At 36.0% G+C, this 14498-nt stretch overlaps 3 protein-coding genes across 6 annotated transcripts; 2 read left to right on the top strand and 1 right to left on the bottom strand.

The window, feature by feature from the left end:
* The first annotated feature begins 3545 nt into the window (after window positions 1-3545).
* LOC115721046 (uncharacterized) lies at window positions 3546-6239 on the top strand. Of its 4 annotated transcripts, none has more exons than XM_061110430.1 (4): window positions 3546-4468; window positions 4549-4668; window positions 4923-5461; window positions 5561-6239. In XM_061110430.1, the coding sequence occupies exons 1-4, from the start codon at window positions 3883-3885 to the stop codon at window positions 6107-6109; spliced, it is 1794 nt and encodes a 597-aa protein (XP_060966413.1). In that variant the 5' UTR covers window positions 3546-3882; the 3' UTR covers window positions 6110-6239. The 4 variants fall into 4 exon arrangements, with proteins under 4 accessions (XP_060966413.1, XP_030506139.2, XP_030506140.2 ...); XM_030650279.2 differs by having other exon boundaries at window positions 3551-4468; window positions 5546-6239; XM_030650280.2 differs by having other exon boundaries at window positions 3551-4468; window positions 4914-5461.
* Window positions 6240-6501: 262 nt separating this feature from the next.
* On the bottom strand, window positions 6502-9516 carry LOC115721047 (pentatricopeptide repeat-containing protein At4g11690). The gene is made up of 2 exons (XM_030650281.2): window positions 7444-9516; window positions 6502-7283 (listed from the first exon to the last, which is right to left on the bottom strand). The coding sequence occupies exon 1, from the start codon at window positions 9351-9353 to the stop codon at window positions 7659-7661; it is 1695 nt and encodes a 564-aa protein (XP_030506141.2). The 5' UTR covers window positions 9354-9516; the 3' UTR covers window positions 6502-7283; window positions 7444-7658.
* Window positions 9517-9662: 146 nt separating this feature from the next.
* On the top strand, window positions 9663-14083 carry LOC133034915 (uncharacterized). Its single transcript, XM_061110429.1, has 3 exons — window positions 9663-12302; window positions 12379-13392; window positions 13488-14083. The coding sequence occupies exons 1-3, from the start codon at window positions 11640-11642 to the stop codon at window positions 14007-14009; spliced, it is 2199 nt and encodes a 732-aa protein (XP_060966412.1). The 5' UTR covers window positions 9663-11639; the 3' UTR covers window positions 14010-14083.
* Window positions 14084-14498: the final 415 nt, after the last annotated feature.

Raw genomic sequence — 14498 nt, 5'->3', positions numbered from 1 at the left:
ATAACGTATTAATATATTTAAGGCTCATAGATACGCTCTAAAACGTCTTTGGCTAGTCCATTTGGTTAAGACAATTAATTCTTTTAAATTGGGCACGCAGGCCTAATTGGTTCATAATTCATCATAAAGGGTTGTGGCTATGGTGTAAAAGGAATGGAAGAGAGTAGTGTTCACTATACCCAAGCTCTCTTTTCTCCATATGTATAGATTAAAGAACTGTAATCAACATTGTCATTGGAGATCAATATCAAAATTTGAGGTATGCCTATTATTATGTTAATGCTCTAAAATTAAATGTTTGTTCTTGGTTAATATGAATATGTATGGTTAGTTGTCGATTGTTATTGATATAGCATGTTCAATGTGTAGTAATTTTAACAATTGGTATCAGAGTCTATCCATTTGATTTTAGGGTTTGCATTTAACAAAAACTCTTTTTTTTTTTCGAAATTTATATTGTTCGAGAGAAAATCAGATTGGATGATAAGTATTGAGTTTATAAATATTTTGGATTGTATTTTCCGTTTCATTTATGTTAAAAATGTTGAAAACTCCAATTTTTTATATAAATCTTAATGGTTGAATGTATATATGAGATTTACTCGTTTGGAGTATTTTTCGAGCGAAATGAGTATGGAAAAGTTAAAGAGCACGAACAATGGTGAAAACCCTTCAAACGGCATCCAAAAAAGGTGTAGAGGAGGTCGAGATCCAACCGAGTCTGAAACTGGGTTGGGTTGATACGACCTAGATCAAGACCCATTGGGTAAAGAAGATGGATCAGACCCCCATGCGCAAATGACACACCGTTGGGCATTTGGGGTTGTCGTTTTTAGTCAAACGACACGTCGTTTGCAAAAAATGACATGTTTTTCACGACCAGAAAAAAAAATTGGGTGGCGGGTGGAGCCACGTGGAGTGTTCTTTTAGAACTAAATTTTCATCATTTTGCTTCATTTTTTATTTTCTCATTTAATTTTGTGATTATATTTTGAATTTGGTCAATTTAAATTATTAATTGACTCATAATCACATGATTAAATTGAATAAAATTATTTTTTCTGATAATTTTTTTTATTTCATTAGATGAAACATAATTATATTCATGCCATAAATTTATTTAATTATGTTATTGAATAAGTAATTGAGTGCTTATGTATTCACCTATCATGAGTCTAAGCATTTTAATTTTAATTCTCATTCATAAAATTGTGAGAATTGTGACAAACTTATCATTAATTGATTTAATCTCATAATTGCCACTTTTCATTTGATTATATGAGATGTATTCCCATTTTTCATTTGCTCCACTGTCAATAAATTGTCATTCAGTGGAACACATGTGATGTGTTGCTCCACTATCAATGATCCAAGACATAATTTAAAATAAAGATTTGTAACTAGCCATGTTGGATGCTGCAGGAGTAGTGTTTGGATCATCACAAGGAGTAATTTGGGTAAGTTGTTGACTGAGAAGTGAAATTAACTGTTGCATTGAGTAGAGAGATCTACATGAGCTGAGTTTCTAGCAACATTTTCTGAACTATTACTAATAGTGACATGATTTGCAGTAAATTTTCCTTTGTCTGATTTCTTCTTATCTCTATAGTCCAAAGGAAAACCATGAATAAAATAACACTTTTGTCAACATAATGGCCTGGTTTGCCACATTTGGTGCATGAGGGTCTTGGTTTCTTTGAGCATGGAGGAATGGTGGAAGAAGAAGGACGAACAAAGGATGCCACGGTAGACACATCTGAGGAGCCAAGAGTCCTTTGACGCTCCTCTTGAACAATCATGCTAAACACCCTAGATAAGTTGGGGATGGGTTCATTAAGGAGGATTTGAGCCCGTACTGAAGCATACGACTCATTCAGAACATTTAAGAATTGTAAAACTTGGTTCTAATTGTAGAAATCAAGGAAGAGTTTCATTGCACTACATGTGCAAGTAGTGTTAGGTTGGAATTCCTTTAATTTGTCCCAAAACGATTTTAACTTGGTGAAATAAGAGGTGACAGATTGATCATCTTGCTACAAACGGGTGAGTTGAGTTTGCAGCTGAAAGATACGAGGTCCATTACCCTCATTGAATCTTTCTTGAAGATCATGCCACATATTTGTGGCAAGATCAAAATACATGATGCTCTGTGCAATTTCAAAAGAAACAGAGTTGACGAGTTAAGACGTTACCATGTTGTTACAACAAATCCAAGAATTGAGAAGAGGATTACCAACTGTTGGTCAAGGAAGGGTACCGATGAAAGCAGATTTATTCTTTGCTGTAAGCGCTATAGGGATCCCACGTTTCCAAGATTGGTAGTTAGCACCATTGAGGATCGTGAAAATCAGAATTAACCCAGGATAGTCTGCTGTGTTGAGAAAGAAGGGGCTCGAGAAATCTTCATGAGCCAGACGATCGAGAGACGAAGGGCGACGTATAGGAGCAACAGATTGAGAAAGATCACCAGTTGGTAGACCTGGAGAAGATTGAGCTGGTTCGAGGATATCATCGTCATTCTGAGATCACAATCTTGAACTTTGAAGTCTTCGTCCAGCAACATAGGAGTTGAGAATAGGTTCAGAAGTTGCATCAGGATTAGACTCTGATTGATTATGCTCAGTTGTGGATGGGGGAACACCATTTTAAGAGCGTGTGGAGGGTCTCACCATTGATGCGGTGGCCAAAATTTTTGCTAATATCATGTGAGGAAAAACAGAGTACGAGAGAAAAAGCTTAGAGCCTGTTTGGCTGTGTTTTCAATTTTTAGTTTTTAAAATTGTGTTTTTAAAAGTGAGAATAGAAAACTATTTTTGTCATTCTAAAAATTTAATAGTGTTTGGCACAAGTTTTTTAAAACTATTTTTAAATTTTTTCTTACTAAAAAAATTAATATTTTAACATCATACCATGACATGAATCTATTTGGCTCCGAGTTCGAGTTTGGTTCGAGTCTAGGATTTGAGTATGTGAAAAAAATATAAAATATAATATGTTAGACAAAAAAAATTATTTTTGAAAATTAAAAATAAAATTTTAATGTTTTCTGTTTTCTAATTTTTTAAAATTGAATTTTTAAAAAAATGTTTTAAAATTTTTTATCAAACGATTCCTATTAGTTTTTAAAAATTGTTTTCTATTTTTTAAAACTGAAAATAATTTTTAAGTTATGAAGCCAAAAGTCCCTTAGAAGCTTATATTGTTATTATTCTTTGTTTATTCAATTACAGGAGGTGCAATATATATAGATAACATAAGCTAAGTTAGTTAAGGAAGTAACTAACTTAGCTAGCCTATGAACAACCTAACTAGTTGAGTCTTATAACGGCTTAACAGTAATTTAACTAACATGAAAGACCGAATGTGATATCGTAATAGAATATGATATCATCGTTTCTTGAAGATATAAAAGTAAGTTAAACTATCAAAGAAAAACTTTGACAATATTTGTTAGTTTTACTTGCATTATAATTAACAAAAAAAATATTTTCTTTCTAAGGATTGTTTTTTTTTTTTTTGGAGGCGGTGGGCTAAGTCTACGAACAGAATCACTCATGTTGCTCGTAAAAAGAACTCTCTTCTCATAATGTATGGTCAGCATTATAGTCAACTTCCAAGTCAAGTTCATGGAATATTATTATATTTATTTGGATACACCACTTGACTTTTCCCAGTAAACTTCTGGGATGCAGCGATAAAGTCCTAAGCCAACTTTGAAAAGGTCTAAGTAACTACCAAACTAACGAGTCACGAATCCCTTCCTTTCTCCACCACGTGTTTTGAAGATAGTTCATCTTTTCTTAAGATCACTTGCCCAAATTTATACGCACGCACACAAAAATAAAAGGTGTGAAAGATAGATCGAAAGACCTTTGGTTTCTAATGGATCGAACAGTGTTCGAGGCTGCAGCCTCAGGAGACTTCAACCCTTTTCAGGGTCATAGTGAACAGCAGATTATGGACTTATTAACACCCGAAAGGAGCACCATTCTCCATGTTTCCGCTAGATTCAATAACAACAAGTTCACAGAACAAGTTATCCACTTCTGTCCAAGGCTGCTGCTCAAAGAAAACACTGCTGGTGAAACTCCCCTTCACATAGCAGCAAGAGTTGGGAACCATGAGTTAGTTGAGCTCCTCATAAACAGTGCTGGTGATGTTGAGAGAGAGCAAATCGACCTGGGAAGTCTTCTCAGAATAAAAGATTTGGCTAAGGAAGACACTGCCTTGCATGTTGGGGTGAGAAATGGTCACTTTGAAGTGGCTAAGTTGTTGATTGATGCAGAACATGAGTTGCTTGATGTGCTTAATGCTGCTAATGAGTCTCCACTTTTTCTTGCTGTGGAAGGTGGCTTTTCTTCTATTGCTAAATACATAATGGAAAAGTGTCGTTTTTCATCTCCAGCCTCTTGCTCGGGCTCTAATGGCATGAATGCTTTGCATGCAGCTGTGATTAGGATTCACCATGGTAAGTTGACCCTTTTGGCTTCTGGTCAACTAGTTTACTTTACAACTCAAAACTATATTTTTTTTTCTTCTTGTCTTTAGCTAGATTTTTGGAGCATCAAGTGCCAGATTTATCACTCGAGAACTTGCGGCGTCTGATAAGGAGCTTTCTATTACACTTGGAAGAATGTTTTGGAAGATTACCCCAACAAACTGAAATAGGTACTTTTTGGCATATGACTAATGTGGTAATGATATTCTTCATCAACTCGTTCAACCCAACGTGCATTGTAAAATATTTCAATATCCAATATTAAGATTAATATTGCATTGTGAAAAATCCACTAATATTAAGACTGTGTCTAAAGGTCACGTTTGGATAATGGAATAGGAAAAAATGTTTTTTTTTTTCAATCTTAATATTGGTCATACTCAAATGTTTTTTTTTCCACAATTAATGTTGGTAGAGATAATAGGGGTACTACTAGAGAGGGAAGAAAGTCAAAAGGCTGATTTACTAGAAGAACAGGACAACATAATCCAATGGACTCCTCTCCATTTTGCTGCATGTTTGGGTCATCTTGAAGCAACCAAACTTATTCTTCACCAGAATTGTAGTTCAGTTGCTTATCTGAAGGACAAAGAAGGCATGTCAGCACTTCACATAGCTGCCAAAGAAGGCCATGTCTCAGTAATGAGAGAAATCATCCTTCATAAACCAGAGGCTTGTGATTTGGTTGACAACAGAGGCTGGACACCTCTTCACATTGCTGTTGTCAATGGAAAACTTAGTGTTGTCAAGTACATTCTCAATACCGCAAGACTAGACTTCATGCTAAACACTGCAGATAAAGATGGCAATACTCCGTTGCATTTAGCGGCCGGTTTTAAGTATAAAAGGATTATCAATGTTCTAGTGAATGACTGCAGAGTTGACAAGAGGGCTACTAATCTCAAGTACCTTAAGCCAATTGACATACTTTTAACTAATGTCAATATTGGTGAATTTTTCAGGGTAGGTCTATAAAAGTCTTGTTCTTTTATTGTGCTTGTGTTTTTATTACTTCTTATCAACTAGTTCTTTTAATTAATATTTCAGTGTTGGTTTGTAAAGAAGTTGGAACAGCAAGGTGGTCAAGAGAGTCTACAATCAATCATCTACAGAGTAGAACAATGGAATCAGTTGGTTAGAAACGTTGACCATCATCATCATCACCCCATGGAAAAAGCCATCAAATCCGACCGATTGAAGAAAATCTCAGACACCCATTTGCTGGTAGCTGCTCTTATTGCCACAGTTACATTCACAGCAGCTTTTACTTTACCTGGAGGGTACGAAAACGATGATCATACCAGTAAGGGAATGGCAGTTCTGTCAAACAAGATATTTTTCAAAGTCTTTGTTGTTGCAGATTCAGTTGCCTTTTATTGCTCTGCAGCCTCAGTCTTGCTTCAGTTCTTCAGCTCAATTGAGCATAACTATTATCTTCTCCTGCGGTTTACAAGAATCGCAGCCACTCTTACTTACATTTCCATCTTTGGAATGGTTATTGCTTTCACTTCAGGCTTGCGTGTTGTCATGCCAAGCTCGTCGTCTCTAGTGTACTATACTCTGATAATGGGTGGTTGCTGTATTTTTCTCTTTATCATAGGATGTCTTTAGATGATTAATAGTACATCCTTCATTTTTTTCAGTTTACCATGAAATAGTCAAAATTATCACAACTCACAAATCCATTTCGAAAAAAGAGAGTATAAATTGGGTGCACATATCAGTACTATTTTCTTGTTTTTACGAAATCATTCTTTAAATTGTTTTTATATGAAAGCATGGGAGTGCAAATGATCAACTTGGAATCAGATGGTCAAAATAAGCAAGAAAGCATGTGATTATTTAATTTTATGGGTAAATAATTTGGTTTGATACAGTAGTAGTAGACTAAGTTTTATTTATCAAACACTACTTGACTATTTCATATCATGACAGGTAACAGGCCATATGATTATTGTTTAACACGTACACTATATGCAAATTAAAAAGTAACTTAAAGACAATTCTCAACAAAATATATTTATATATATATATTCTATAATTTTACTTGTCACTGAAAAATTATGAAGGTCAGCCGGATTCATACCTTCCAAATTATATTATCTATATTAACACTTGATATCTGGCTACTTTATATATTTTTGAACTAGACTATCCTCCTAATCCTACAATATAAGTCAACCAGAACCAGAAACCTATATCATTGCTATGTGAGTCCCAGAAAAAATTCCAGACTCAGACAAGAAAACAAGAAAGCAAATCATATGTTTGACCATTTGAGCTAATCAGTATGCAAAAGATTTGAACCTTAGATAACAAGGGCACCCAATCGCCAGGCGCCCCCGGAAGACAGCATAGATTTGTGTACCATCATCATGCAAATTATTTGAACCCATCATTTTGCTCCTGTGACAGGACAGGATTTGAGCACCATCCTCTGAGAAACTCCTTAAAGTATTATCAAATATATACCTTGGCCAAGTAACTATCCGAGAAGATGTTCTGTATTCAACCTATTTGCTTTCTGTACAAAATAAATGTGAACGGAATTCAAAATCTTGCATAAGACAGGGGCCTGCTCTCAGGATTGTCAAAGATGGTCACTACAAGGTGGCAATTTTACTAGTTGACGGAGACTGATAATTGGCATGTTTCGTCAACAACGTTAAGGAATCTCCACTGATCTTGGCTGTGGTTAGAGGCTTTTACAGGGTTGCTCTTCATTTCCTTGATACTGCTCCACAATGTTCATATGGAGGAAGAAACGACAATGTCCTTCATGCAGCTGTGATTCGAACTTATACAGTTAAGGACATCTTAAACACAATAGAGTTGTGAAATCAATTCATTGATCAAGTAGATAAGATAATTTTGAGACACTGATATATATATGTGTGTGTATATATATATATATATATATATATATTTATATCTCTTTTCCTTACCTCCTAACAACCCTGCCCTCTTGATATGCAGGTGAAAGGTTTTGAAAAAGTTTCCATCTTCAGTGGCAGAAGCGTACGTAAAGCACCTCATTCATACACTTGCTTTTCAAAATCTTATAAATGAACAAGATTAGCAAAGAAATACACATTTGCATCCAGCCTCTTCCCAGGGACCCAAGAGTAGACAAAGGAGCTCTAAACAAGGCTAGAATGACTTAAGAAACATCAACTTGAAAGATAAGTTGGCAAGTCTTAAATGGTGGTGTTAAACCTGACATGATCATCTCTTTCAGTACAAGTTCAGCTTCGCGCCTTTTTCCATCTTTGCAAAGAACATTGATGGTGGAAATGTAGCTAGCCCTGTTTGGAACCATTCCCTTATTACTCATTTCTTTAAGCAACTTCAAGGCCTTGTAAGAGTTATCCTCCTTACAGTAACCACTGATAATCATGTTATATATAATATCACTTGGCTCCACATGCTTCTCACTCATTGATATGAACAGTTTTGATGCTTCTTTCATATTGCCTCTCATGCATAGCCCATGTATTAACACCCCATAGGTGTAAACATCGGCAACTATACCATCTTTCTCCATGATAGAATGTATCTGAGAAGCTTTTTCCATCTCACCTGACCTAATAAAGGCATCGATTAATATTGTATAAGTCACTGTAGAAGGAGAAATGCCTCTCTCATGCATTTCACTAATTATACCAGCAATTCCTGTCAAGTTTTTAGCTTTGCCATAACCAGCAATTAGAACATTGTAAGTGACTAGAGATGGAGAGTGGCCGAGTGACTTCAATTGATTAAATAAGTTCAATGCCTTATCCAATTTTCCAGTATCACAGAACCCATCAATCAACCTATTGAACAAAATTAAACTTGGACTAATACCAGCTCTTTTCATTTGATCCATTAACTTCTCAGCTTCCTCAACCCGCTTCTTCAAACATAACCCACCAATTAAGATGCTGTACGTGACAACATTACAAGCAACCCCTTGTTGACGCATTTCATCAAACAGAGCAAATGCACTACTTATTTCACCATCGTTGCAATACTCATTGATTAGAGAATTGTATGTATGCGTACTGGGAATGACTCCATTGAGCTTCATCTTCACATAAAGCTCAAACCCATCTTTCTTAAGACCTTTCTTGAAAAATCCATTAATCATAACAGTATAAGTATACTGATTAGGAGCCAAACCAAGCTCACTCATTTTAGAAAACAACCTCTTTGCCCGATCGATATCGCCATTCTTACAGCACCCATCAATCAAAGTAGTGTATATAACAACGTTTGGAGACCAACCCAATTCCTCCAACTGACCCAAAATCTGAAATCCTCTATTCAAATCACCAGCCTCACAACAACCTTTTATCATGATCCCAAAACTATACTCATCAAATTCAATCCTATTCTTAAATTCATTAAAAACCCACCAAGCTCTTTCGAAGTTATTGGACTTAACAAGAGAACCCAACACATTGTTGAAAACTTTGGATTCGGGAACGAGGCCTTGCTCCACCATACGAGCTAAATAGCAAAGGGCATCTTCTGGTAATCGAGATTGAACATGGGCATTGATGATTGCTTCGAAAAGATATCGACGGGAAGAGTTAGGAAAGGAGTTGGGCTGGGATAGTTGGTGGAGAAGAGAGGAAGGAGTGAAGAGCTGTGATGAGATTTGAGCAGAGAGTAGTCTTAGAATGATAGATTGGGCTTGAACCATTAAATTGGAAGAAAGAAGATGATGAAGAATGAAGGATATGGAATGAGGTGTATGTTGGAATCCTTGGGGAGTTTCGTTGAAGAGTGAAAGAGCTTTTAATGGCGGACTCTTAACCATTTTCTGGATAAAAAGTAGAGCTTGGTGATTTTGAGACATTTTTCTGCTCATTTTCTTGCTCTTCCCTCACTTCATGAGAAATAGGAGAAGAAACTCGTAATAAGGGTTTAAGACCGTTTATTTTCAACAAATAACATAATTTCCCTATAATAACAATAACAAGGTGCAAAACTCATAGAAAATTGTCATGAGTCTCAAGGAAAAAGCTTTTCTCTCTTTCCTAATGCTGTCCTTACTTAAGCCACTAAGGTTAGCTTAGTGGTGAAAGAGAGATGGAAAAAAAGAAAGGTCATAGATTCGAACTCAGGACCTTTAAGTTATTAAGCTAATATATAAGGGAAATTTGAATTTCCATGCTTAAATAACCTAAAAATTTGTCTCCTAAATGCAAAGTTATTAAAATTGGTAATATATGACCATTTTATCAATTTTCCTAAACTACCCCTCTCATTTGTAATCAGCTCTCTTCCTCTCTCTTCGTCTCTCTTCCCCACCAGCCGATCCCTTTCCCATTCCAACACCAAACCCACACTTCCCACACCAAACCCACACTTCCCACACTAAACCCACACAGTCGGACCCTCTCTCTTCCTCTCTCTTCGCTGCTCGCCGGACCCGTGACACCCTTCGACGAACTGCCAACATCGACAATGTCAAAGGTATGTCTTTTTTTTGTTTTTTTTAGAAAGGATTTAAAGATTACTTATGTTTGAGATTGTTTGTGAGATATTATTGGTTAGATTTAGGTTTTTTTTGTGAAAATGGGATTCGGATTCCGACTGTGAAGATGGGGTTCGGATTCCGGCTGAAAAATGGGCTTCGGATCTGGGGAAGAAGACCGGCCCGATGGTGTGACATCGGTCCGATGGTCCGATTGGGGTGTGGGTCCGATGGTCCGATTGGGGTGTGGGTCGGGTCCGATTGGGGTGTTCGTGTATGGGTCCGATGTTGGGTCGGACTGTTATGCTGTATGGGCAGGGAGATTGGACCGATGGGTCCGATTGGACCGATGGGTCCGATGGGTACCCAATCGGGCCAATCGGACCAATCGGACCCGATATTAATTTTTTTTTTTTTAATATTAATGATTTAGTAATTGTTTTAGGTATTAATTTATTATTATATTATTTAGTGATTGTTTTAGGTATTAATTTATTTTTAATGACTTAATAAGTATTTTTTAATTAATTATTGGTAAGTAATAATTTTTAATTTATTATTAATTATTAATTATTGTTTTAATTTTTATTGTTTTATTAATTATTGTTTTAGTATTAATTAGTAATTATTGTTTTAGTATTATTTATTAATTATTGTTTTATTATTAATTATTAATTTTTGTATTATTTTTTATTGTTTTATTAATTATTGTATTTTTATTAATTATTAATTAATGTTTTAGTATTAATTATTGTAGTAATTTGTATTGTGTTATTATTTATTATTTTTTACTAATTATTAGTTATTAATTATTAATTTTTATTAATTATTAATTAACATTTTATTATTAATTATTAATTATTGTTTTAATTGGTATTGTGTTATTATTTATTAATATTTTACTAATTATTAATTATTAATTATGAATTTGTATTATTTATTAATTATTGTTTTATTATTAATTATTAACTTTTGTATTAATTTTTATTGTCTTATAAATTTGTATTATTTATTAATTATTGTTTTATTATTAATTATTAACTTTTGTATTAATTTTTATTGTCTTATTAATTTTATTATTTATTGATTATTGTTTTATTATTAATGATTAATTATTGTATTAATTTTTATTGTTTTATTAATTTTTAATTATTGTTTTATTTTTTATTGTTTTCGTAATAATTACATATTGTTTTATTAATTATTAATTATTGTTTTATCTTTTATTATTTTATTACTTATGTATTATTTTTCTAGTATAAATTATTGATTATTTTTTTTTAATTTTTATTGTTTTATTGATTATTGTTTAATTATTAATTATGAATTATTGTTTTATTTTTTATTGTTTTATTCATTATTGGTTATGTTTTATTATTAATTATTTATCGTTGTTGGTTATTAATTATGTAAGTATATTACCAATTGTATTTTTGTATTATTAATTATTAATTATCGTTGTTGGTTTTTTTTTTTCAGGGAAGTGCACATCTTATAATTCCAGTGTCGGACCATTACACTGGCTGTGTCACATGGCGCGGGGGTAGTTACTACTACTCGAAGATTAAGGATAAATTTGAAGAATTTAACCTATTGGACAGGGTGAGGGAATCCCCTTTCAAGCAGTTTTTCGAGAGAGCGCCCATACAATTTTCTGGAGCATTTTTTCATCAGTTGATGCTTCACAAAATAAAATCTGACAAGCCGGACGAGGTCCATTTCTATGTGGGAAGGAAGAGATGTAGATTTGGGAGGGTGGAGTTCGGCTTGGTCACCGGGTTAAACTTATTGCCCGGCCCTACTGAGGAAGACATCAAACAAAATGGAAGCTCTGACCGGTTGATTCAGGAATATTTCAACGGTAGTGCTTCGATCACCTTTAGCCAACTGCGCAGAGTTTTTGAGAGCTGCACAGAAGCTGATGATGTTTACAAGTTGGGGATGACCTTGTTTGTTATGGGCGTCCTCACTGGTAAGGAGGAGAAGACTGCCGTTCCTCCTTTTGTGATAAGAATGGTTGATAACCTTCCATTCTTCTACGAGTATCCCTGGGGAAAGATTTCTTACACCAAGCTGATGGAAAGTTGTAACAAGGATTACTTGGATGTGAAGAATAAGATGTTGAAAAAGATTGAGAAGGGAGTCACTCAGAAGGAGGCAAAATACTCAGCCTACGGCTATGCTGCAGCGTTGCAATATTGGGCATACGAGGCCATATTACAGCTGGGCAACGAGTATGCGGTGAGGAGGTCGCATGGCTTTCCGAGAATGGTCAACTGGGAAAGTAAGCCGAAAACTACACTCGGGAAGGATGAAGTCACCAGATTATTTGCTAAAAATGTAAGTTTGTTACGCTTTATTTTGAATTCATGTTAATTTCCATATATTATATTAATATATTTGTTATATTTTTCAGTTGACAGTGTACTCCGTGTTATGTCCTCGGCCGAACGAGATTGAGTTTGTGAGTTACATAACCGGGGGTCAGCCTCCGTTATTTGTTGACTTGGAGGAACTTGTGTTGGGTGAGGATGGGCAACCAACACAGGATGCTTTGCGAAGCCAGGCCGAAAAGCTTGCCTCCACATTGGAAGAGCGAGCGGAGGCAGCCCGAATATTTAAAGACTCTACACCACCTCCACCGTCTCCTCCACGTGCACCGCCCGCAGTTCCAGATGGGTCTGGTGTTGACCCATCTCCAGCTTCAGTTCCTGATGGGTCTGGTGTTGACCCATCTGCAGCTTCAGTTCCTGATGGGTCTGGTGTTGACCCACTTGCAGCGTCACAGGGTCCTCCTGTTCCCCCGTCAGCTTCCATTCCCAGCACCTCGGAGGCTCGCGATCCAGTATACCCTGCCATTTTGGCAAGGTTGGAGACTGTGGAGAGGGGGCAGGCCGCTCTGCTAAGAGGACAAACAACGATTATGGATCAGTTGAAGACCATAATGACGCTCATGCAAGATCCTGGAAGGCCGGCAGCGGATTCACAGCCACAGCCACAGCCACAGCCACAACCGGAAGAGGAGGCTCGGACACCGGAAGATGACTTCATTCTCCCAAATGATTACCAACCGGATGATGATGACATGTTCTGTACACCTGAGAAGACGAATATCACCAGCATCGGGGATACTCAGGATTCTGAGGTGCAGGTGTTAGAGACAGCTCCAGAAGTCATGGAGAACCGGAGGAAGAGAAGGCGGCCTAGGTGGTTCGCTGAGTACACTGAAATGAAGAAGAAGGCTAGGGCTACTTCGACACTCGTGAATGCGGACCCACTTAGAGTGGTTGATCGGAAGCTGCTCAAGACTTTTCACAATTGGGTACTCAGCCAGATTGGGAACAATTACCCGAGAGAGTGCTTCACCGGTCGATACCATTCGTCTTGGTTCCTCGAACTGCATACTCCGAAATTTTGGCTTGGGAACGATGTAAGTTTTTAAGATTTTTTTACTGCTTTTGTTTTTAAAGACTTTATCTAACTCTTTTTTATTTAACTCTGACATATTTAATTTTCATGTTTTAGCATTTGGATGCGGCATTCCATTTGATGAGGAGGCGGCAACACTTTTATCCCGAGTCCTACCCGAATAGATGTGTCATAATGCCGTGTATTTTCCCAGCAGGAGTTATTGCTCGGTGGGAAGCTGCGGGTGATGAGCAGGCTAACTATCAGTGGGACGAGGGCATATTAGATTTGATTCGAGGGGATGAAAGTCAATTCTTGGCCAGTTGGAAGAACAAGGAGAGAATATATATGGCCCTCTACTTCGATGGAGCAAAGCATTGGGTGGCATTAGAGATAGATCTGGATCATTGGTTGTTGAACATATTTGACTCCAGCCTCGGATCGATTTCCCCGAACGAATTGAACCGTCACCTGGCAATGTGGGAAAAATTACTACCAAATTTGCTGCTGCAGGCTGGCCTATTCGAGAGTCATGACATGATCCTCTTGCCTCAACTTACCGCCTCAGAGAGCCAGGTCAGAAATTTCACTTCAAAAGTCATGGATCGGGCCGTTGTTCCACAGACAAAGACAAGGTAACTTAATTACAATTGATTTTTTTGTTATTTAACTTGAATTTAATTTGCACACTTTTATTCATTTACTTTTTATTGTCTCATACAATGCAGAATCGCGGGATGTACGTGATAGAGCACATCGAGCATAGTATGCTGGAGACTACGTTTGATAATGTGCACGATGAGAATATGAAGAAATTTAGAGAGCGGTGGTGTGTAGATTTGTTTTACCAGAATTTAGCATGAACAAATGTTTTTTTTTTATTTGGTATTTATTAAGATAACAATGTAAATGGTTTTTTTTTATTGGTATGTTTATGTTTTTTCAAGAGTTCATACAAATTTTACGCCTTTCTTTCGTGCAACAAATTATAATAATTATGTAAACATAAAATATCACAAATTCTAATGTTTAAAATAGTCCAACATTAATTCAATAACAATACATAATAGTCCAACCCATCACGATACAAATAAACTAAAAATTTATGTTAAACCTCGGTAGGTGCAA

The sequence above is a fragment of the Cannabis sativa genome, chromosome 2 (genome assembly GCF_029168945.1).
Source record: "Cannabis sativa cultivar Pink pepper isolate KNU-18-1 chromosome 2, ASM2916894v1, whole genome shotgun sequence".
NCBI lineage: Eukaryota > Viridiplantae > Streptophyta > Magnoliopsida > Rosales > Cannabaceae > Cannabis > Cannabis sativa.
The sequence above is the reverse complement of the archived record's forward strand: the minus strand, read 5'-3'. Positions and strand labels throughout refer to the sequence as shown.